The 25,766-nt window shown below is 37.1% G+C and overlaps 2 protein-coding genes across 7 annotated transcripts in view; one reads left to right on the plus strand and one right to left on the minus strand.

Annotated features, from left to right (window-relative positions):
• OSMR (oncostatin M receptor) overlaps positions 1–12,525 on the plus strand; it is a 96,755-nt gene extending 84,230 nt beyond the window's left edge. The window contains exons 13-18 of the mRNA XM_064271458.1: positions 335–439; positions 1,876–2,049; positions 2,790–2,957; positions 7,950–8,031; positions 8,720–8,792; positions 9,008–12,525. Of these exons, the coding sequence (XP_064127528.1) occupies positions 335–439; positions 1,876–2,049; positions 2,790–2,957; positions 7,950–8,031; positions 8,720–8,792; positions 9,008–9,586 (1,181 nt within the window). The 3' untranslated portion in view covers positions 9,587–12,525. The remainder of the gene's footprint in view (positions 1–334; positions 440–1,875; positions 2,050–2,789; positions 2,958–7,949; positions 8,032–8,719; positions 8,793–9,007) is intronic.
• A 2,672-nt stretch (positions 12,526–15,197) lies between these two features.
• The window catches only part of RICTOR (RPTOR independent companion of MTOR complex 2), a 148,957-nt gene continuing 138,388 nt past the window's right edge, over positions 15,198–25,766 (minus strand). For 2 of the 6 annotated variants that reach the window (XM_010588112.3, XM_064271428.1), the window contains 7 exons: positions 25,481–25,658; positions 24,635–24,719; positions 23,436–23,669; positions 21,797–21,952; positions 21,334–21,457; positions 19,818–19,956; positions 15,200–19,692 (listed from right to left, as the gene is read on the minus strand). In XM_010588112.3, coding sequence (XP_010586414.1) covers positions 19,618–19,692; positions 19,818–19,956; positions 21,334–21,457; positions 21,797–21,952; positions 23,436–23,669; positions 24,635–24,719; positions 25,481–25,658 — 991 coding nt within the window. In that variant the 3' untranslated portion in view covers positions 15,200–19,617. Of the gene's footprint in view, positions 19,693–19,817; positions 19,957–20,384; positions 20,600–21,333; positions 21,458–21,796; positions 21,953–23,435; positions 23,670–24,634; positions 24,720–25,480; positions 25,659–25,766 lie in introns of those variants that run through there. The other 4 variants (XM_064271445.1, XM_064271449.1, XM_064271442.1 and 1 more) reach the window with 4 other exon arrangements.

Below are 25,766 nucleotides of genomic sequence, written 5' to 3' on the forward strand. Positions count from 1 at the left end.
ACCTTGGATCAGGGATGTGACCTGAGTAAGGGTGGTGTTACAATCCCACCCTAATTCTCTTTAACATAAAATTATAATCCCAAAATGGAGGACAAACACAGACTACTGGGAGTCATGGCCTAACCAAGTTAATACACAGAGTTTTGGGGGGACGTAATGCAATCCCTGACAGACTCCAAGGCCTAATGGAAGCAGGGAAGATGGTGCACTTGAAGCGCAGAAGTCCTGAGAATGAAACTATTCAGGAAACGCAAACTCATTTTTCATTCCGTTTTCAGAAATGAAGAGACTATCATTCTGTGGTGCTGAAAATCTGTTGACTTTTCTTTCCTAGATGCTTTTGAACAAGGGGTCAGATACAATTTCAGGATTTATGAAATATCTCCGGGATGGATTGCTTCTTTATTAGAGAAAAAAACAGGATACTCCCAGGAACTGCGTAAGTTGAAGGCATTGAAGGTGCTCTGTGTGCAGAACAATCTGCAGATTCCTAGCTTTGGGTTTAGGACAGTTTCAACACTTTACCTAATTGTCAGTTCTCCATTTATTCTGGCAACTGCTTTTTTAATTTTTTTTGATCATACAAATACAAAACAATTTCATTGAAGACAGTTTATAAGATGTTAGGCAAAAAATAGAAGATAAAATCACTGCTAATTTTTCCACCCACGGGCAGATGTCTAGCGTTAATAGTTTATGTGTAGTTCAGGTAGTTCCTTTCCCTGTACATGTACACACTTCTAAGGTAAAAATGGGAGTTTGCCGTATGCACTGTTTGTAAACTGCTTTTTTGACTTAACCATGTCATTTTTATGACTGCAAAGTGCCTCAGTGTATGCATTTGTCAAATCACCCGTTGGTGGACCTCTAGGATGTTTACAACAATTTTCAGCTACAAACTATAAAATTCATCTTTCAGTGTCTTATAGTCCCAAATGCTAAATCTCTCTCTTCAATCTCTTATACCCTATCTGAATTACCATCATTTTAGCAATGTATTTGTCCATATCTATGATTAATGTCTTTGAATAAAGCCTTAGAGGTAGAATATGTGAGTCAAAGCATTTTTTATTTCTTTTACAATTTTTAAAACTTTTGATACATGTGGTGAAATTGCCCACCAGGAATTTCTCCCCTGTCCCACCAGTGGTATAGATTGTTGACTCTACCGGGTAGTTGTTCATTAGCCGTCCTTGGCATACAGGGTCCCAAGACCAGGATAGCCGTGCAGCTGGGCCCTTGCTTGCCTCACACTAGTCAGACCAACCATGGGGCCCTTCTTTTGGTGGGGGCTGGTCCACACGTTACACCGAGCAAGAAGTGTGTGTTGTTTGTGTGTGTGATGTGCGTAGGCCCAAGTGTGCACAAGCCAGTGTGGCAAAACAGGCTCAGGGAGGGCTTTGAAATAAATGCTCCTGGGTTTTTTCAGTGACATTTGGGTAAGTCTGCATGGTCAGAGCCAGGAACTAGAGTTCTTTAGATTCACCCTCACCTGTCTGAACATAACCTCCCCTTCCTCCTCACTTCAGTAGGTTCTCTGGTTGGGTCTTCTCTCAAACAGTATTTAGAATTCAAGAATAGAATTAAGTCTAAGAAGAACTTTTAGTTTCTTTTTTGCTCTGTGACCTTATGCAAATTACTTGGTCACTCTGGGCATCCATTTCATCTGTAAAGGCAAGCCTTGAGCAAGAGGATTGCTAAACTCCTTTCCCGCTCTCAGAAACTGTCAAACAATGGAGAAAAAGAGAAAACTCCTTCATTTGACAAAGGCTCACATTTCTAGAAGTGGCAGCATTTCTATTTTTAGTTGGCATGAATGCTCTGAAAGTATTTTCCAAATCATGACTGTGTTCTTGCCTCAACTTCCTTTCCTAGCTCCCTCGGACAACCCTCAAGTGACCACAAGTAGCTTGACATCCCACTCCTTCACTCTGAATTGGAAGGATTATTCCACTGAATCCCAGCCCGGCTTCATCAGAGGGTACAACGTCTATCTGAAATCCAAGATGGAGCAGTGCACCTCAGGATTTGAAAGGATAACTCCCTCAGGTGATGTTGGTATTTTGGTATGTTTTTTCAAGATCTCGTTATTTGAAAGAATTTGAAATATTGCCATCACTGATTGGCCAGGCTGAATTCTATTCTTGTGTGATCTTTTCCGATTCTTTTTCCTTTATTATAAAAATATATATCGCAGCATTTCAGTTCAATTTTGTAGGTGTGTGTAGGGACATCAATGACATTAATCATGTTGTACAACTATTATCTCATTGACAGCTTTCCCAACACCATAAGAGCAGAAGATGTTTGTTCTTAAACCAACTAGTAGGATGATCGAGATGGTGGGAACTGAGATCTTAATTTACTTAAAAAACAATGTTGCCTAGTATTTTTAGAAGCATTTAAAGCACCAGGAGCTCCTTAAGAAAACAAGCCACTTGGGAGACACTCTTGCTAGCCCTTTTTTCTTGGATTTTGTTAAATATTATTAAAATTTATTTTTAAGTCCCTTGCAAGCCGTTACTGCCTCTTGCAATTTCTGTGCCCTACCTGGATCACCGACACCCCTGGCTTAAATAGATTTCTTGCTTTTCCTGCCATCTCCTGAAAATTTTACCAGTGTCCCCAGTGTGGGAAAATCATGATTTAATTTTTGGTTGGTTTAAAAACGCTGACAGTGTAGGGTCAGCCAGAGTATCCACACCTAACTGTCTCACAAGATCTCTATCACACTCAATAAAAATAATTTTTTCCTGAAGAAAACATTTTTTTTTTTTTCTGGACTGCAGATGATTCGGCAGGTTGCAGACACAAAATTGACAACCCAGAACAAAAGACATTTCATGTGGAAAACCTAGAGCCAGCATCCTCCTATGAGTTTTTCGTCACTGCATACACAAGCGCTGGTGATGGCCCCAACGGTACTTTCACAAAGGTCACAACTCCAGATGAATACAGTGAGTGTTTCCAAATCAAAGCTCTTCCTTTAGATTCCGGGAAACTAACCAATCCCACAGACGTTGCCTTTGGCTTTGTCTAGGTTAGGAATTTTCAAATCTCTCCTCTCTTTCTCCCTCTCTTTTTTTTTTTTGTGTTTTGGTGAAAGTTTACAGCCCAAGTTAGTTTCTCATACAAAAATTTATACACACATTGTTATGGGACCCTAGCTGTTATCCCTTTAATGTGACCGCACGTTTCTCCTTTGCACCCCGGATTTCCCGTGTCCATCCAACTAGCTCCTGTCCCTTTCTGCCTTTGCTCCAGGTGGGTTGAGACCAACTGATGCATCTTAGGTGGTCTTAAAGCTTTTAAGACCCCAGAGGCCACTCACCAAAGTGGGATGCAGAACATTTTCTTAATAAACTTTGCTATGCCAGTTAACCCAGATGTTCCCCCAAATTATGGTCCCCAGACCCCTGCCCCTGCTACACTGTCCCTGGAAATGTTTGGTTGTGTTCAGAAAACTTCTTAGCTTTTGGTTTAGTCCAGTGATTCTGACTTCCCTTGTACTTACTGTGCCTTGTCCTTCCCTTCACCCAAGATAATTCTTGTCTACTGTTAGTGAATTCCCCTCTCCCGCCCTCCTCACCCTCATAACCATCAAAGAATGTTTTCCACTGTGTTTAAACCTTTTCTTGAGTTTTTATAATAGTGGTCTCATACAATATTTGTCCTTTTGTGACTAATTTCACTCAGCATAATGCCTTCCAGATTCATCCATGTTATGAGATGTCTTGTGGCTTCATCCCTGTGTAGTATTCCATTGTGTGAATATACCATAATTTATTTATTCACTTCATCCATTGTTGGGCACCTAGGTTGTTTCCTTCTTTTTGCTATTGTGAACAGTGCTTCAGTGAACATGGGTGTGCATATATCTATTCATGTGACCACTCTTATTTCTCACTTTAAGGAGTGGGTTTGCTGGATCATGTGGTAGTTCTATTTCTAGCTTTTTAAGAAAGCACCAAATCAATTTCCAAAGTGGTCGTACCATTTTACATTCCCACCAGCAGTGTATAAGCGTTCCAATCTTTGCACAACCTCTCCAACATTTATTATTTTGTGTTTTTTGGATTAATGCCAGCCTTGTTGGGGTGAGGTGGTATCTCATTGTAGTTTTGATTTGCATTTCTCTAATGGCTAATGATCATGAGCATTGCCTCACGTATCTGGTATCTGCCTGAATGTCTTCTTTGGTGAAATGCCTGTTCGTATCCTTTGCCTGTTTTTTAATCGGGTTATTTGTGTTTTTTGTGGTTCAAGTTTTGCAGTATCTTGTAGATTTTAGAGTGTGTGTATATATGTATATGTGTGTGTGTCTGTGTGTGTGTGTGTGTGTATATATGAAAAACCAAACCTGTTGCCGTCAAGTTGATTCCAACTCATAGCGACCCTATAGCACAGAGTAGAACTGCCCATAGGGTTTCTAACCAGTGGCTGGTGGATTCAAACTACTGATCTTTTGGTTAGCAGCCATAGCTCTTAACCACTGCACCACCAGTGCTCCATGTATGTGTGTGTGTATGTGTGTATATATATATGTATATGTATATATACATATATATAAACACACATATGTATATATACATATGTATACATGTGTATATAAACCTAAAACTAAACCTGTTGCCATTGAGTTGATTCTGACACATAGAGACCCTTTAGCATAGAGTAAAACTGCCCCATAGGGTTTCCATGGTTCACCTGGTAGATTTGAACTGCCCAGCTTTTGGTTAGCAGCTATAGTGCTTAACCATTACGCTACCAGGGTTTCCATGTACATATATGTATTTTTTATATATATATATATGTATGTATGTATATGTGTGTATATAAACCAAAAACCAAACCTGTTGCCGTTGAGTCAATTCCGACTCATAGCAACCCTATAGAACAGAGTAGAACTGCCCCATAGAGTTTCTAAGGAGCAGCTGGTAGATCTAACTACCAACCTTTTGGTAGCAGCCATAGTGCTTAACCACTACACCATCAGCGTTTCTGTGTGTGTGTGTATACACAGACACACACACACACAAATGTGAACACATGATTAGGTTCTGTAGTAAGTAATGTGTTTCTGTTTAAAGATCCCTTATTTAGTATATATAAACATGTCATGGATGGTGGAAAAAAATTTAATATTGGACTGATGACAAGTAGCATTGTCCATGAACAAAAGAGTGCTTCAGTTTTGTTTTTTCATGCGATTGTTGAATTTATTGAAAAAGTCTTCATAAATTGCTTCCCTCATCCAAGCTTTCTTATTCCATTTTCATTCTATGGAAACCTGATTAATTTCGATATTTTTGAAGCATTTGGTTTCTCTCTCTTTCCAATTACACATGATTTCTCCAGTGTCCTATCTGCAAACGTGCTCAAGAGGATGGTAAGCTGCTTTTTCAAAAACTGACCCTGTGAGCTTTTCTCCCTTTCATCCTTAGGGTCCTATTAGGCCTTGTCCTGTAAAATAGAGCAGTCTCATTGGTGTTTGCAATGTTTTTAGGATTATATCCTCTTATGATCTCTTTTAATTTTTTTGACTAGTTTTGGACATTTTTGCCAACACGTTTGACTCTCCACAAGCTACATTGCAAGTGATTCAATTTTTTTTTTTTTTTTTTTTTAAGCTCTGATACCACCCATTAGACACTGAGAATCCATCAACTTTTAAAAGTGTCGTTTCCTTCACTGTTGGTTGCAGGCTAGGTCCTGAAATGGGAACACTTTTGGCGGAGGCTTGAAGAAACCACTCAAAAATAGATTTGTTGATTTCTGCATGTTGCCGGATTAGGGTCCTTGCCCTGGAGCAGTCGAGCCAATGAAACGTACTCCAAGTCAGAAAGAGAGAGAGGAGGTGACACCAATGGGAAGCCTAGCAGCAATGCAGGCTATCTTTATGGGTCCCAAAAGGCAATTTTACATCACAGCTTACATATTGCCCTTACAAGGGTTAGAAGTGCCTTTTGGCACGTCGCCTACAGATGGCTACAAGATAATTACAAGAGACTCTTTATCAAACTAAAGAGATACATGCTGGACATCTCCTTATCAGGCTAAAGATATACATGCCAGACATCTGGGCTCTGATCTTCAAGTGAGGGGTCATAAATCAGAGGTGGCCAGACAGAGCAAAACAAAGTCATTAACAAAAGTATGTGGAAAGGAGAAGGCAAGCAGGAAAAAAAAAAAAACTTACAGGTTCATCATGACGTTAGTCCTGTCAAGCTCTCAGTTGCCTATTTTGAAAAGGAGAAAACATGTATCAGGGTCACGTGCATAATTTCCATCCCTTCCTTCCTTGACATTTACAGTGAGGCTGCCCATGTATTTTGCAATTATTTTATCCTTTTATAATTGAGTAAATTTGCATTTTGCTCTACTTGAACTTTATTACAGCTTCCTTGACAGTCTTTTTCTCTAAAGTTATTGTTTTGACAACATCACACTTTTCTTTCAGAGATAAATTTCTTATTCTCTTAGCCATGGCTATGAAGAAATATACTTTTTTAAAAAAGGAATCAAAAGAGGAAATAAGTTCTTATGAAAAATAAGGAATTTATGATCTCGTTTTATCCAAAATGTGAATGGCTCATACAGAAAGATAAAAATGAAAACTATCAACATCATTACATGATACAGTTAGGGCACTTCAGCAAAATATATAAGAAGAAAACCACGTGAGAACAATGTTTATGCTTTTGTACACACATTGAATGTGCTAAGTGAAGAAATGCGTCTCTATTATTTTCGGCAAAACAAGTAATTTTGAAAGAAAGAATTTCAAGGAAATTAAGGAGTGGATTTTGAAAATTGTAATAGTGTGTATCAAGATTACAAACAGCTAAAACGAAAACTAAAAAAGATAAGGAGTAAAACCTCTCAAGGCAAGGAAAAAAAGTACTTGATTTTCATAAAAATAAAGGAATTTATTAGTATCTCTTAATTTCATCCAAACTTATGGATGTTGTTCTTTGCTGAAAAAACAAAAACAAAACATGTAAATACGTAAAGAATGGACATACTCAGAGAAAAGTGGCAAGGCACAGTAGGCACTTGTACAGTAGGCACTCACACACAGTAACAGTACAGAGGGAAGCGGAAGACTAAGCCTTCATCTTTGACTCTTGGACTTCTTGCAACTATTTCCACCTTTCGCACCCGCACTTCCTTGTATTAGGTTTGCAATACCAGTGATTTTCTGATTCCGTCTGTGTTTCACAGGTTCTGACTTTCAGAGAATATTTACTAGGCTGAAGTAACCATTTTAGTGGAAAATATTTGAGGTTTCTACTGCCTTACACAGGTCCTGGCTTCTGCAGGTTTGTGTGTGTGTGTGTATACTTTTCAATTAGCAGTATATGTATATACTGCTAACCAAAAGCTACAGATTTGAGTCCACCCAGAGGTGCTTCAGAAGAAAACCCTAGCAAGGTAAAAAAAAAAAAAGCAAGGTACTTCCAAAAAATCAGCCCTCGAAAACCCTATGGAGCACAGCTCTACTCTGACACACATAGAATCACCATGAGTGAGTTAACTTGCTGACGTCTGTTTTGTTTTTTAAACTCACATTTCACCTACTAACATCCCAACCAAATCACATGTCTGAGCCTAAAGTCAAGGCGTGGGAAAGTGCACTCTACCTACCATGAAACGTTGGCAAGGGTGAGAAAGTAGAATTCGAATTCAGGGAGAGAACAAAGAATCAGGAGTAACGATCCAATTCATCAAAAGAGGGAACGAGTTTGAGTCGTAAGGTGTTGAAGGCAAATGGCTCCCTGTGTTGGTTGGTTGGTTGGTTGTTTTCCCCCCAATTAGGAAGAACTCATATTGTATCTTTCATAAATAGACATTTGAGGACTAATAAACATGTACAATTACCCTCAACCTTAAACTTTATTTTTTTGAGGAGAGAAAAGTACTCAATACCCTTTTCTTGTTCTTTGTAGCCCGTATGCTGACCCACATCGTAGTCCCCGTGATTCTCTGCATTCTGCTCATCACGGTCCTCTTCTACTTCCAAATTCAGTGGTAAGTGTGCAAGGAAGATTTCATTTGAGAAATGGGTCAGAGACAAATCTAGAAAGGAGTTTAATAAGTTAGAAATGACATTGAATAATCTGAAAAAAAAAGTACGGAAAAGGAAAACGACAAATGCTTAGGTGAGAGAGAATGCGATTTAGTTCACCGTTTTGCTTTTCAGGTGGATACTGTAGGAAAATAATAACCATTTAAAATAAAGAGATTCAAAAAGGTTTTCCTAATAACAATAGCAATTAAAAAAAAAGGCAAACCTGTGGCCGTCGATTCCAACTCACAGTGACCCAATAGGACAGAGTAGAACTGCCCCATAGGGTTTCCAAGGAGTGGCTGGTGGATTCGAACTGTTGACCTTTTGGTTAGCAGCCGATCTCAACCACTGTGCCACCAGGGCTCCGTAACAGCAATAGCTAATGTTTATATGCCACTTATCATGTGTTTGCCAATGTTCTAAGTGCTTTACATATAATCACTCATTTAATCCTCACAACCACACTTATAAGTACCATGATTATCTCCATTTAGCCAATGAAGGAAGGAATTAAAGCATGGGACAGGTAAATAACTGGCCCAAGGTCACACAGTTAGTAAGTGTTGGAGAAAGGATTCGAACCCAAGAATCTGACTCAACTCTTACACCATCTTGGAAAATTCAGTCTAGTTTTCATTGCTTTTCTAGGATGAAGGAAAAGTGTTATCCTGACATTCCAGACCCTTATAAGAGCAGCGTCCTGTCACTAATCAAATCCAAGGTAAATGTAGAGTTTGTATTGTATGTATTTTGTATTGATTTCTTCTGTCAGGAAAAAGTCTTTGGTTTTTAACATCACCTTTCGTTAACTTGTGATAAAACATGAATAAAATTCAAGCTATAAGTACATTTCACCTATACAGTTGACTTAGATATATAGACACACACACCCCGCCATTTACGTTTATGTTTACATATTTCTTGTTTCCTTCCTAGGAGAACACTCACCTAACAATAATGAACCTCAAAGACTGCATTCCAGATGCTATTGAGGTTGTTAACAAGCCGGAAGGGAGTAGGACACAGCCCCTAGGCACTGGGAAGCCACTCACAGAAACGGAACTGACCAAGCCTGCCACCTACCTTTACCTCCTTCCAACACAAGAGAATCCCTCAGGCTCAGGACCTTGCATCTGTTTTGAGAACTTTACCTACAACCAGGCAGCTTCTGACCTTGGTTCTTCAGGCCATGTCCCAGTGCCACCTAGCACCCCACCAAGTCAGCTGGGACTATTGTACTCACCTGAAAATTTACTAAAAGCACTAGAGAAATACTACACGAACTCCCTGGGAGAAATCCCAGCCGGAGAAACTCATTTGAATTATGTGTCCCAGTTGGCATCACCAATGCCTGGAGATAAGGACAGTCTCCCAACTGATCCACCAGTGCAAGCACAGTGTTCCGAGTATAAAATGCAAATGGCAGTACCCCTGGGTCCGGCCTCATCTCCCCCCAGTGAAGACACCAGCCTCTCCTCAACTGCCATTTTAGATCAAGGTGAACACTACTGCTAACGAGCATATCGATTTCACCCATTTATATTACACAGGCACTAGGAGAGTTTGCCTGGCACCATTCCATCACCAGGTGCCTCAGTCCTTAATCCCAGTGAGCTGTCGCCATCTGCAGGTCTGATTTCTACAAGACCGCTAATATCTCGCTGGGTTTCAAAGGCCATAACGCTCAGTATTCCACCTCAGAGCAGGCTTGCACTGCAAATGGCAGGATCATGCGAAGATGCTTACTTTGCTGCTGTTTGTTTCAGACTCGTCTTGTGTAACAGTAGACTTCGCACTTGACATAGTGATAGGCATTAACCACTCCACAGACTCCCCTCCCTCCCCACAGAACTGTACAGGGTAGTTGTGCTCCTAGAAGTTCAGGTCTTAGTGGGAAAATATTTCCATTAAATTCTGTTGTTGTTGTTAGCTACCATTGAGTTACCATGTGACCCCAAGCACAACAGGATCATATGGCTGTGATCCATAGTGTTCTCGTTGGCTGATTTTTCAGACACAGATCACCAGGCCTTTCTTCCTGCCCTGTCTAAGTCTGGAAGCTCTGCTGAAACCTGTTCAGCATCATAGCAACAAGCAAGCCTCCACTGGCAGATGGCAGGTGGCTGTGCGTGAGATGCCTTGACTGGAAACTGAACCCGGCTCTCCCAGATGGAAGGCAAACCATCCCTGCTCCTCATTAAATCCTACTCCTTTGTTTAATATTTTAAGAGTAAAGAACTAGATTCAAGGTTTTAATAAAGGCCACAGAAGATATATTACTAGAGCATAGATTGTCAATGTAAATTTATTCTGAGTGTGTTTAATGAAAAAGTCATAGATGTTTGTGACTGAAGCAGATTTTAAGACTTCCCTTGAAGTGATAAGAGTTTGTAGCACATGGATGCAGTAAAATTAACTCTTTTGGAGGTGGGCGCATAGACCTCCTCTACTAGGTAAGATGTGTGAATGAATGGGTAAGATTTACCCAATTCTGACCACACTTAAAGAACTGGTTTGGCAAGGAACTCCTGACTTGGCGTCAAGATGATTCCTGCTGAGTAGATGCCAGTCTTCTACTCTCATTTTTGATGACTACCTCAGAATTAAAAAGTAAAACACATCATCTAGTAATTCCATTCACATTTTGTGGTTCTTCGTTTTTTCCAGAATTATATATAAATGAGCTGTTTTTACTTAGCATCCTTTGGGCTCTGCAATAGGTTGTCTGGGTCAAGATATAATACCCTTCTTGTCTCATTTATATACCTATTATGATAAAATAATGAAACCTCTTTGTTAGACATCATTTAGATATAACTGTAAAAAGATAGTTATATGGAGTAGGAAAGTCTATGTAGCCTCAGGAGCAGCTTTGTCATCTCTAAACCAATATATGCAAAGCACCTGGTATGTAACAGTTGTTTGATCCATGTTAGTTTCCTTCTCTTCCCTCCACCTGGCAAACCCTAATGTTTATCACAATTCTCAACAAGCATGAATAGGGTTTGCTGACTGCTTTCAGTGTGGTGGGATTGACTCTGCCTATGCTTATGCCTCTTGGTACCAAATGCCTCACACTGTTCCACTCAGCACTAGGAGAGAAAGCAGTATCCACATCTTCAAAATAAGGTGGCTGTCAACTGGCCTAAATAAACCTGTTGCCATAGAGACGATTCCTATTCATAGCGACCCTACAGTATAGGGTAGAACTGCCCCATAGGGTTTCCAAGGCTGTAAATCCTTATGGAAGCAGACTGCCACATCTTTCTCCCATGGAGCGGCTGGTGGGTTTAAACCACCGACCTTTTGGTTAGCAGCCAAGTGCTTTAAGCCTTGTGCCACCAGAGCTCCTTACTGGCCGAAATAGACCTACACAAACCAGTATTTCTGTTCAGGCTCTTCCAATATTTCCCCTACATATATCTATGCCTTTTGCTGGAAAATATTGCTTATGCGCTCTTACTGTATATAAATGACTCTCTTGACTAGTCTAATGGAACTCTGGTGGTGCAGTGGTTAAGAGCTACGACTGCTAACCAAAAGGTGGGCAGTTCAAATCCACCAGGCGCTTTTTGGAAACCCTGTTCTGTCCTATAGGGTTGCCAGGAGTTGGAATTGACAACGGATTTGGATTGGTTTTGACTAATCTTATAGTTTAAAGAAGGCTTTGAGGCCAGTATAGTCATCGTTTACCTTATTTATTTATGTTCCTTTTTTTTATGATGCAATTATATTTTTTCATTTGTAACGTGTACAGAAATGTCAATGACAGTGATGACTGATACGTAGACAGTGTCTTTCATATAGATTTACTTTAAAAAAATAATCCACAAAACCTTAAAGTCACTTTTTGTTCTTGTAACAACCTTAATTAAAATATTTCACCATCAGATTATTTTGTGTGTGTGTGTATGTGTTAGCTCAGTGAAATGATAAATTACCTTATGAGCTTACTCAAAATGTAACTTCCGGTATCACTCTAAGCCTCTTAAGCAAAATCTCTGTAGCGAGGGCCTGGAATCTGTATTTGTAATCAGCTTTTAGGCATTCTGATGGACATTAAACTTTGCGAATCACTGGTCTAAATCAAAAAAAGAAATCTTTCTGCAATATGACAATATACCAGTAGGAAATGCTGAGCTACAGAACTTCATGCTTAACAATACCACATGAACTATAGCTTTGACTATAAACATTCATCTCCAATGTTCACAACTAAGTAAGTTTATATTTAAAACCTTTTCAATACTCCATGCCATCTTAACAACGCTGCTTTAAGAAGCTCTTATTCAGAAACTTTGGAATTTGTATGTAAGTCTAAGTAGAAGAACCAAGATTAAAAAAGAAAACTTATTATGGATAATTCCAAATATACACCAAAGTATTTATAATAGTTTGAAGAATCTCTTTGTACCATCGTCCAGTCCAACTGCTGTTAACCCATGCTTGATTTAGCCTCATCGACACCCCTATCGGAAATCCTGGTGGCATAGTGGTTAAGTCCCACGGCTGCTAACCAAAATGTCGGCGGCTGAAATCTGCCAGGCGCTCCTTGGAAACTCTATGGGGCAGTTCTGCTCTGTCCTATAGGGTCGCTATGAGTCGGAACCGACTCGACCGCAGTGGGTTTGGTTTTTGGTTATACCCCCATCCACCCTCCTCCTTATATTATTTAGATATAAATCATATTATCTATAAATACTTATTTCTCTAAATGGGCTCTATTTTTTCTCACATAGCCATAAGATCTTTAGAAATTTGTACTGAAAAACTAGAAATAATTCCTTAGAAATTCAAGACATCAAAATTACTTGCTAAATTAGTAATAATTCCTTAGAAATATCAGGTAGACAGGACTGACAAAAAAAAAAAAAAAGTCAAGATATTGCTGAAAGAGATTAAAGAAGACTTAAATAAATGGAAAGATGTTCCATGTTTATGGACTGGAAGACTTAATATTATTAAGAAGTCAGTACTATCCAAAGTCATCTGTAGATTCACTGCAATCACGATCAAAATTCCAACAGCCTTCTTTATAGAAATGGAAAAACCAGCCCTCAACTTTCTGTGGAATGGGAAGAGGCCCCCAAATAACTAAAGCAATGTAGAAAGAGAAGAACAAAGGAGCACTCACATTTCCCAGTATTAAAACATTATACAGCTACAGTAATCAAAACAGCCTGGTACCGATATAACAATAGACACACAGACCAATGAAACAGAATTGAGAGACCAGAAATAAACACGTCTGTGGTCAACTTGGAAACCCTGGTGGAGCACTGGGAGGGTGAACCCCTGAAATTATTGCCCTGAGATCATCTTTAAAACTTAAACCAAAAATATCCCCTGAAGTCTTCTTAAAACCAAACAATAGCTTAACTAGTGAACAATGTCTGCCTTGAGCATTGTGCTCTTTTAAGATCTGTCTGCATGGGATCAAACTGACAACAGCAATTCAATAGGGGGCAGTGAGTTTATGTTAATGGCAGAGGAACAACTCAGAAAAAGAGCCTAAGAATTACTGCACAACTCGAAGAATGTAATCAATGTTAACTCAATTGTACATGTAGAAATTGTTGAATTGGTGTGTATGTTCTGCTGTGTATATTCTCAACAACAAAAATATTAAAAAAAGAAGAAAAAAGCAGTTGCCACAAGTTGACTCCAACTCATAGTGACCCCTGTGAGTGGATCCGTGCACCATAGGGCTTTCAATTAATTTTTGGGGAGCAAATAGCCAGGCCTTTCTTCTGAGACCCCTCTGGGGGTACTTAATTTCCAATCTTTTGGTTGTCAGCTGAGTGTGTTCACCATTTACGTCACCTAGGGACCCCATTAATAGCCTATAAATACTGTGTCAGCCTGTAGAATGGTTCTCAGCTGTGTGCGGGGTACTGAGATGGTTTAGCAGAGACTGGGAGCAGGAAACTGTTCACAACACAGAGTCATGGGCCATGCTTAAGGTCATGGACCACGCTTGTTGACATTCTTGTACTTAATCCATTCTAATTAGTTATAGTGAATGTGATTAACTACTGGAATATGTAATTATTAAAAATCAAATTGAATTATTCTTAATACCAAATATTTCTTCTAAGAGCTTGATAAAAAGCTGGCTTTCATTTCAAAGGATTTACAAGGCAAAGACCCCTCAGACTTAGCAGTTGAAATGGATGTTTACGACCATATCTAGATGTATCACTGAGTTTAAAGGACTAAAGCAAATGTGGTTGTCTTAGTACTCTAAAATAAGCAATAAACAAATTTTGAGTATTTTAGTTTCACTTTTTTTGAAATCAATACTTTTGAATATTTTTATATACCATTTATTTTTTTAAAAGAAATAACCTTTTTAAAGTTCAGCTATGACTCAAATAGATCAGCTGCAAAATGAATGTGCTTAAGTTTATTCTGGGGTTAACTACGTTTTAATGAACAACATATGTAGTGAAAGTGAATGAGAAAAATACGTAGAAACGTGAAGACCAAACTGTCTGAAATAAATCTATTTCATAAACTTAAGACACACATTTTACCACATTTAATTAAAACAGACCCTAGCTTTGACACTGAATTTTATTCTCCAGGCTTGATGTTTTCCTTGTGATATCTTCCAACACTAGGTGGCTGTAAATGAGCCTATCTGATCAGGCCAGTTAATGAGTAAGAAATCAAATACTGTACCTTACTCAGAAAAGTCATTATCATCACCATGACCTGCCTCGTATATTACACTGTGTCCTCAAAAAATTCAGTTGTTTTGTCTAAAGATAGATCCATTTTTCCAAACCCTTTATAATAATGATTTGAGATGAGTAACTATAAACATGTTTGATTACATTATGAACAATGCTTAAGAAAGTGAAAATAAAAACCAAAACCAAACCCACTGCCGTGCAGTCGATTCTGACTTACACAACCCTAGAGGGCAGAGCAGAACCGCCCCATAGGGTTTCCAAGGAGCAGCTGGTAGATTCAAACTACTGACCTTCTGGTTAGTAACTGAGCTCTTAACCACTGTGCCACCAGGGCTCCATGTTATGAACAATGTAAGAAAGTGAAAATAGGCATTTCAAAACATTTGGAAGAGCCTCCATCTATGTTACTGAATTACTTTTTTTTTTTTTTTACCTGGGGTACCTAAAAGTCACCTTTACTGGAGGCCATATGAACACTGAGTGTTTAAAATTTTTAAATAAAAAACAACACGTTTACGAATTTTAAGTACAATTTATTAACAATGTATCCCTTTGATAAGATTATGCTTCAGGAGGCTTTTAATGCCCTTGACATAAACTGTACACATTGTACAAAACAAGAAAACCACAAGAAGGAAAAAAAATCAAGGTGAGCAAACCCATTTGGGGACAAATCTTATTTAAATTATACACAACTCAATGAAATATTCTTACGGAAAATATATAAATACTTTTTCTTTCTATGTTACAGTTATACAATATAAATCAGATTTCAATGTCTGTTCAGTGACCTACATCCACCAGAACCTCCAAATATGTAGCAGCGTTACTAAAGAAAGAAGAAAATCGTGTGGTGCGGGAGCAGTAAGTCTGAGATTCTTTTCCCGGTCCCTTCCCACTTTCAGAACTAATTTACACCATTTGTCTTACAATGCAGCTTTAGGTTTCTGACAGGCCAGTAATGGAACATTTTCAACTATATTAACTTTTTTTTTTTTTTTTAACCCCCCTACCCCAAGTCTTTGCATTTTGTGCTAAATCAACCTATTTAGTGGCAAAATTGCAAGGTATGCTTTTTTGGGGCATACACTACGTAGGTTTCAAATTAAATAGTTTATAAAGAAAGTCAAACAAAATGTGCAATTTATGCGTGCCGTGGCACTGCTGTCCACCTCCATTACAAAAATACTCCAAAGGGGAAAAAATCCACATTCTGTGTGAGTCACATAAACCTACCATGAATGAAAAATACCCTGGGAGCTTGGAGCTCAAGGAAAAAAAGAACTAGAAAGATTCTCAGGGATTCTAATATTTAATTTCACTGGTATGCTTTCCCAGAGAAACTCGGCTACAGTGAGACTGGAGATGAAGATGGGAACAATGTATTCTATGAACGGGGAGAAAAATGGTGACCCTTCCCAAACCTTCATTTTGGAAAATCTGAAACGTTTTTATTCTGAACAGCTCTTCTCATAAAAGTCTCTCTCAGTCAAGTCTACCTTTTCTTTTTCCTATGTTTTAATGGACTGTGAGTTTGAGACAAAACTGGAGGCATGGGACTAAAGGGGAAAAAACCTTACTGCCAAAGGAAATTTTCCAAGGTAGTTTACGAAGCTAACCCACACCAGAAAATTAGCACCTCACTCTTACCACGCAAAAACAATTGCAGTTATCATTTCAATGAACATTTGATTGTTTTTATTGCTTAATGATCTGTGCTTTCATGTGGGGATAAAAGGCATCCTCTGAATGGAATGAGATAAAATTTTATATAAATAGCAGTAGACAAATCTAAATAAGCACTGACACCTCACTGTTGAACACTTTGGCATTGTGACATGCCCTGAAAAACTCAGCTTTCATTCTCTCAAGCTCCAGATAAAAGAGCCTCCACCTCAAAAGGACCTGTACACATTATTATACCAGAGTAACAAGGTATACACCTCCCAAGGGCCTCTGACTTACAGCATGTCCTTGTGCTACCGATCCTTATTACAAAAATTTTAATTAGGGAAAAAAGCCGTTCTCCCTCCTCAAATCTAGCTAAGCATAAACAGGAAATAAATGTATAAGAAATTTTAGACCGTATTATTATAAATACTAAATTTCTAATGTTCTTATCTGTTAGTATTTACTCAGTATGTGAAGCTGAATTCTTGAGAAAAAAAATTCAATTAGAAATGACAATTCACTTTACAATTAGAAATTCACAGTTTACAACCAGCACAACCGCCCAGATTCCTCCGAATTATTCGGTAACTACCCATAGTAAAAATTTATATATAGACTAATTCTAAAATCTTGAAAAACTACAGTCCTGACATTATTTTGGTATTCTATAGTCTGATAGTATCTATTATTTATAGATAATTTTCTTAATTACTTCTATTATCACTGACATCATTCCTAACCTTTTCTGCTATAATTTAGTATTTTTAAACATCTAAATCACTTGGCACGGCATGTGAGCATTTTTCATCAGAAGTCTACTTTTATACAAACAAGTAAGTACTCAGAGAAAACACATTAGACCTGTCAGGGAAACCAAGGATAAACCAAATAGCATTATAAATTTAAGTACTGACATTTCATTTTCTTAGTTTACTATAACCACAAAGCTCTGAGAGTCTCCCCAAACTAAGTGCTATAGGCAGTTATAATAATGTATAAATGTCTTTCAAAGTAACCATCAAAAAACTGTTCAGGCTAATAGTAACTAAGTCTTAATTTCAGGAAGGATGACAGGGGTGGGGTATAGGGATGGGAGTGGCGGTGTGCGTCAAAACAAATTACTGGTTACTTTAGAGGGATTAAACCACAGATTTTATACTCTATATTAACTGAGGTAGTGTTTAAAATGAATGTCTAAAATATGTTAATCCCATTATGAGCAAGATTACTACATTACTTCCTTGCGAGTTTTTAACCACTATTTGGTCTAGTATCTCTGACATTTGGTTCTCTGGAAAGGCAGTTTAATTATCCAAGACCAAAGACCAAGGTGACAGGCAACGTTCTGGAAAGTACTACTGACATTTAAGTAAACACTTGGGTTCAGCGATAAAGCTAAAAAAAAAAAAAAATGTTTTATCTTCAATTGGGCTTTATAAGAGAAAATCTGAAGAACCACTTTCTAACATAAGCAGCAGCTTACAGCCCTTATCTGCTTTGCTATAATGTAAGTTGCTACACAGTGCACATAAGAACGATTCACTGAAGTGCAGTCAAAGAGGTGTTAGGGAGTGAGATGAAAGGTTTCATCCCAACGGGAACTTTCAGTGCCAGGAAATTAAACAAACAAACAAAAAAAGGCGCATCTCTGTGAGTTTTTTTTTCTGGTTCCCAGGGCTCTTTACAGATATCTCAAAGAACAAACCCATAACAAAAAGGGTCTGCAACATGGGAAAATATTCATCAATGGGCTATGACTGTGTCAGAACTCATATATAATTGTAAAAAATGGTATACACAAATGAATTAAAAAAGGGTCCTAATCAGTCCAGCTGGAGTTTTTTTCTACTTATATATAGATCTCAAAAAAGATATTCCTTTCATTTACAAGCATTCTAACGATGATGGCCGTGCTATTTTTATATACAAATTTGCATATATGTTTAATTCCTGTAAAAATTTCTGAATATCTTTAGACATATACAGATTAAACAAACAAAAAACCTTGCCCTCATCAACTAAACAATTTCACAAATGTGATAAAGGCAATTACTGTACTCACAAACTCACCTGTCACTGCATTTAATCTGTGCAAAACAAGAACACTGGTATAAAAATTAAATTACTGCTGCTTTAAAATTTGGTGCTTAAGGCTTTTCACTACAATTTTTAAATTTAATAACCAGTTTTATTAATGATTTTTAAAAAGGAAATATGGCTCTTATTTTCCCATGGAATGTGTATACTGTAGGTAAACTTACCTTTTCCTTAGGAGATCCAAAGCTTTATTTAATGCTTTCTTTTGCTTTAGGCCTAAATTAATAGTGCTTGCTATTTAAGTTCCCATTTAAAGTGAGATATGAGAAAGTGATGAAAACAGAAGTCCACTGAAAACATGCATTCTATAAATGGAAAGTACTGTCAACTGAGTTATAACTTTCTGATTTTAATCAGGAACTGTAGTGAAAAACCTTAATCGGTTCAAATAGCCTATAATATTACATTGCAACAAAGTTGAAGAGACAGAAAACAAGTAAGAACTTTTATGTAATCCTAGTAACATAAAAATAACTTATAAGTCCCGGGTTGTTGAGGCTCTTCTCTCGCTTTGAGGTTACAAACCTCTGAAGTAGTGTTACCAACATTAAGAAAAATGTGGCAGGGCCAAAGTTCCCCTCTAATAACCGGCAGTCAGAGCACACCCCATGTGGTAACAGGATGCAGCCTCAGAGACACAGAGTCCTGGTCTTCACCACTTAGTTAACAAACAAGGCATCTTTGCGTTTACCCTAAAAACAACTTCAGATGTAACTGTGTGAGGGCGCTTCCGCATATCCTATCGTTGTTCCACTGTCATTATCCTCTTAAAATGAAGAAAAAAAAAAAAAAAAATAGGAAACCTACAAAGGTATTCAGTGCTTGGCTCTTGCATACAACGGTAAATGAAACTCATAAAACTGGTGATGAATAATGAACTCCTCCCTCAAAGGGCTCAACGGGGGAGAGAAGGAAGTTGTTTTGGTTGCAGAAGTCAGCAGTTCCAACTATTCCTGTACCAGTAATCGCTGAACAGTGTGCAGAAGATACTCCTGTCTTTGCTGTCCAGTCCTTCAGCATTTTCTGAGGCTTTCAGGAAATCCACACATATGAATATATATATAGGTCATAAATATGAGGTCAGGATTCAGCAGATGTATCAACTATAGGTTGCTCTGGTGGTGTTGCCAACACAGCCTCTGCTTCTTCATGCATCTGGAAAGAAGCAGTAAATTGTGAATAACTTTCAAGCACATAAATCGATATAATCTCTCTTTTAACTAAATTCAAACACAGAATTAATCTTGGAAGACAAATGCCAGAAATACAAATTGACTTACTTGTAAAAACTGTACATCTTGAAATAATTCTTGTATAAACCTCCGACATGGGAGTCGAAATGTGCAGTGTGACAGCAAATGGGAAACCTCGGAGTAAAGACATATGTCGTCAAACGTTTGAGGATACTTCTCCTTAATTCTAAAATGAAAGAAAAGGCTTCGGTGTGATAAAAATTATCATCAAGATTTACCTATTCTTCTTCCAAAATATCATCTACTTTTTAAATAGTTTTTCCTTAAGCTACTGATTAAACTTTGCATGGGGGGATGGCATAAGAACATAAAATATTAAATATTCCTACCTTCCACTTAAATTAGCTATTTTAAGTTTGGGGTTATTTCTTTTCAAATTATCAAAACTTGAATGTTTCCTGGAAAGTCAGAGACATTCTTTTTTCACTGGGATGAGAAATTGCAAAATTTATTTATCAACCTAGGATAACTCAAATATTTTCAAAACAAAGTTGGAAAACAGAAGTGAGTTTTTGAAGTTATTAATATTTTTGACTGAACTATTTCTGCCTAGGTTTCAACACTTCAAATCATGGTTTTTAGCTAGGACAGCACCTCGGATTCAGCTCGGGGACAGGCAGGGGTACACAGGTCAAGGCCCACTCCTACAGCTTTGCTCCAGGAGGTCTGTAAGGAACCCTGGCACCTGCGTTACTATTGTTCCAAGCCCCACAGGAGATCTGAGGTGCATTTCTTTTGAGAACCACTGCTTTAAATAGTGCAAATCAAAGATGGTGTAGATGCAGTCTGAATTTTCTTTTATCACGTTGCTGTGATTTAGAAAAACAATGAAAATTATGCAAATTTAATTGAGAAAGAAAAAAGTTAAACCAAGAAAATATCACTTGTTTTATGTAAACCAGCTTTCCTTCAACTTTTTAGTCTTAGGACTCCTCTATGTCTTTAAAATTTATTGCAAACTCCCAAAAGCTTATTTTTTTGTGGGTTATAAAAACCAAAAACCAAACCCATTGCTGTCGAGTCAATTCTGACTCATAGCGACCCTATAAGACAGAGTAGAGCTGCCTCATAGGGTTTCCAAGGAGGGCCTGGTGGATTTGACCTGCCGACCTTTTGGTTAGCAGCTGTAGCACTTAACCAGTATGCCACCAAGGTATATATACATAATTACCATCAGAAATTAAAACTGAGAAGACAAAAAGACACTCATTTTTAAAATAAATCTATTATGCGTTAATATAAATAACATATTTTAATGAAAAATAACTATTTTTTATAAAGTGAGAAGACTAGCAGTGGGTTTTATATTTTTGCAAATATCTTTAAAGTCTAGCTTAACAGAGGATAGCTACGTTTTCATCTCTGCTTCTGCATTCAATCTGTTGTCACGTGTTGTTTTGGTTGAAGTATGTGAACCAAATCTAGCCTCAAGCATACAAACAGTTGATAACTACTGATAGAAGCTAATTAGTCTAACTAGAAGTATATCAAATATCTTTTTCACCAGAAAACAGAAAAAACAATAAATAATACTCATACTCACGTTAAAAGTCCAGTTTCATGACATTTAGTTGAAACTGAACTACTCAAATTAATTACTAATCTCAGAACTTCTTTTCGAAGGAGAATACGGCACATTGGTGTATCATCTGGAATTGTTTTAACACCTGAAAAAAAAAATCGGTGTGAAGTATTTTATCTGCATCACAACAAACTATGATTATGACTCATGGATTTGTTTTTAAACTTTGCCCAGTTAAAGAACAAACACTGAGACCAGCTGCACATGATCTGCCAGTCATTTTGGGAGCAAAACTCTAATGATAGGAGGCAGCTAAGGGGGTATGTGTCAGCTGCTGATACAGGCACAATATTGAAGAGCTTGCTAAATATGCCTCGTTAAAACTGACCTGTCCTAGTTCTCTGACAGCACGAAGTTACAGCACCTATGAAAATTCTAAGTACAGTTTTATTAACAATGCTTAGATTTGAATCTGAAAACTCACCTAGTATCAATTCTGTGCTTTTGGTGCTGCTGGCTGAGCCTTCCTGAGATACCCCATCGCTGCATCCAGAAATCCCCGAAAACTTAGAGGGAACCACTTCTAAAGGGTTATGGATCGTCTGCTCACACCAATCAGAATATGGAATGTCTTGAAGGTCTGAAGCAAAAAGTAATCATTTCAATGAAAGTATCATAATGTTTAACTCTTATGCTTGCATGGTATACTACAGAGATGATTCTTACAATTTCTTTCCAGTTTTTAACACTTTTCATAATGAAGATTTTCAAAGTAAATTCAGACTGTCCAAAGAGTGATTCCTCAGATAGTGAAACTTGTTAAATTCTGAAATAAAATTCTGAAGATACTTATAAATAAAATTTTATTTTCCTAAATTACTAAAGCTGTATATTGAATATGATTATTTAAAAAAAATCAAAGATATGTATATAGAATAAAAAGTAAAGGAATCTTAATTATCTACCTCTCTTCTATCCCTTCTGTTCCTATCTAAATTCCCCTTTCCATGGGTAAATACAGTCTTAAAAGTTTGATATATATCATTTCAGATCTTTTGCTAATTTATATTTCTCCTTCTTGCTGTGTGTGTGTATTGGTGGGATTAACCTGTATGTATTATTCTATGACTTGCTTTTCTTTTCTATTGGTAAGTACCAATAGAAGAATCACACTTTCCCACCTTATCTTAAAAGCTGTTTATTCCTCAGAATTAAATTTACTAGACTACGCATGCATTGCTAAGGTACTCCTAGATGGGATTTTGAAGTCAGCGGAACATCTTAGTGTTACCCAACTGACATCAACTTTATTTATAATTTCCCTGAGCACACACACTAAGTTACCCAGTGACTATAGTGAATGGAAATCAGGAAGACTTTGGTTATCCTTTTAGGACATAACACTGAGCAACCTATGAAATCACACAATTTCTGTAAGAAATTTTGGAAATTAGATAAAGTTTTCATCTTATTTACAAAACAGATTCAGAGAAAGAAGATACACACTCAGCTAGAAGACAGAACCTTAGTTCTCTTGATAGCTAGTCCAGTGCTCTTTTCACTACAGCGCATTGTCAGAGAAGAGGAAAAAACCTGTATTTTCAAAAGTCCTGGAAACTAGACCAATGTCAACTCGTACTACTTCCTCCTATCTTGGTTGCCACTTCCTATCTTGGTTTCCTATCATCACCTCATCTCACCTCTAAGATCTTCCAAAGATTACTATTTAAATACTAGGCAGAAAATGTTTTGGTTCTTTGGAAAAGAAGATCTGTAAATTTAGCATAGTTTAAAAATTGTAGTTATTAAGGAAATTATGTATCTTCTCTGTCAGGCATTTAAAAGTAAAACAGGCTACTTAATAAACACTGTATCTTGATTTTTAAAATAAAACTACTGGCAAAAGATTTGATAACTAAAGGTATATTTAGAAACAACTTTTTCAAAACCTTTCCTCATGAAAGTGGAATAACAAGATTAGAGATGAAGACGTAATTTTAGACTCAGTTGAGGTGGCGGGAATGGAGTAAGCAGGGAGGATCAATAGGGCGGGAGATGGATGATGTATAACTGCAGCAGATTCAAGTGCAGGGAGATTCATCTTGAAAGGCGTAATTACTCACCCGAATGACTACATATTGCACTTAGTTGGTTACTGGGCTGGAAACCCAGAATTTCGATACAGACACAATAAAGGCAGTTATCATCTGTATGTTCCTGTAGTCCAGTGTCTTCCGTACTTTCTAAAAACAGAGAAGCATCTGAATGGATTGAATTCATTATTTCCGTAAGACTCATCTGCTGTCGCAGCAGGTGAAAAGAGTTTTTTACAAGACCTCCAGTTCCAGATGGAAGACCTGTGCATAAGTAAATACAAAACATAAGGCAATAAAGCTAGTTATCAGTAATACCTCTTTCAAGGTGCCTTTACCTATATGAAATTTTAAAGAAGGGAAATTAGGAAAGAAAGAAAACCAGAACTCTTTTTATGTCTTAAAAATCTAACCTTAACTGGGAGAAAAAAAAGAATAATTTGCTTTAAATTATGAAAATAACTAAAATCAGTAGATATTTATATTATTACTTTAATATGGGATTTTTTATGGAAAATTAATAATATACAATTAAGGCTCATTTCAAACATCCTCAATATTTGCCTAAAGAAAATGATTGAGTATGGTAGTATTTTTTTTTTTTAATCACTGATTATGAAGCTATAAAACCTGTGGTTTATATGCATATATATTATGTTCATATGCATATATGCCCTGGTGGCACAGTGGTTAAGAGCTCAGCTGCTAACCAAAAGGTCAGCAGTTCAAATCCACCAGGCGCTCCTTGGAAACCCTATGGGGCAGTTCTACTCTGTCCTATAGGGTTGCTATGAGTCGGAATCGACTCGATGGTGCCTAACAACAACAACAGCAACATTCATAAAAATACTAAGATTCATAATAAGGAGACATCATGGAATTTATTAAGTACATTTTTATCTCTTCAAACAAACAGTTGTTTCTTGGACCTATGAGGACTAGTGTTACAAGTGTGTCATATACTACTTTTTAAAAACTGAAACAAATGGTCTAGGTTTTTATCTTCTTGAGAGACAGGGTACTTGGATGGAAGACCGCCTTCTTAGGTCCCTCACAAACATTTGTTGTTTAATTTTAAATTAACTCATTAATATTTTGGTATAACTTCTAAGTTGACCCAAAAGTGGGTATGTCTAAACTTTTTGTTTCATTCCTATTAAAAAGAACTAAGAATCTTTTTTTCTTTCCCCACTCATAAAGAGTTTCTAGAGCAAAGGTCATGCATTTACCTCCTGCATCATGGGCAAACACTCTTGCAGCTCGATCGTCATGTGGAGATAGGTTTTTTGTCTGAAAATAGGGAATATCCTTCACCTAAAATAGTATAAAATCATAGTAAGTTCTGCTATAAAAAGAAGTCCACGTTATAAATATTGGAAAAATTTAATGAAATACAATTTAAATAGAATTACTATAGCATATAAACTTACAATCGACTCGACGGCAGTGGGTTTTGGTTTTATAAACTTACAATGAAAAGTTTACTGAATAAGTTTAAATTACCAAAACTTGAGGAAATAACAAATTACCCTAAAAGTCCTTATTACATTCTTGGTGAGTTAAATGGGTATTAAAATAATAATTTTAGCATTTATCTAAAATGTCTTTAGGCTTCGGAGTCATTGCATATTCTTTAGTACTATATACCCTTTAGAGATCTGTGGGTGTCTTATGGGATTAGGGCTACCTTCTAAGGCTGGACACCACATATAGCTGCTCTGTGTAAGATAAACAGGATCAAGGATTTAAAAACAAGGAATAAGTCAAATTTACCTAATAATAAGGTTAGGAATTCATTATATTTCTACAGATAGATAAAGAAATGAAACATGATACTTATTTAGCATAAGATGAAAGGGAAGGATAATGTTCTGGGGACCTGAAAATACTAAATTAAAAAAGTACAGAAAAGATGAGAAAGGGGAAGTAATTTTCATCTTAAAATTCCTTTAAACAAAACTGCCTTTAAAAAAAAAAACTTCCCCAAAACTAAATTTACTCTAAATTATAACTTCTAGTAAGCAGTTATAGAATATGAAAAAAAAAAAAGAAAATAATAAAATTTATGAGAATACCTGGAATATATCATTGATGTCTACTGGAAGAGCAAGACCAATATAGTCATCTGAGCTACCACACGTAGCACTGGACACCATGGATCTCACTGAGGAGGATCGCTGCAGGGTATTTTGATTAATAGGACTTAATAGATCTTCTTTATCTAATGAAGCATAACTCAGGGCTTTCATGAACCTAAAGTACCACACACAAAAAAACTTACATTAGTTTCTTGATTTGTAATATTAACCATATAAAGCAATTATGACTTATTTTCCTACCTTCATAAAAGACAAGTAGCTA

Source organism: Loxodonta africana, chromosome 2 (genome assembly GCF_030014295.1).
Source record: "Loxodonta africana isolate mLoxAfr1 chromosome 2, mLoxAfr1.hap2, whole genome shotgun sequence".
Classification (NCBI taxonomy): Eukaryota; Metazoa; Chordata; class Mammalia; order Proboscidea; family Elephantidae; genus Loxodonta; species Loxodonta africana.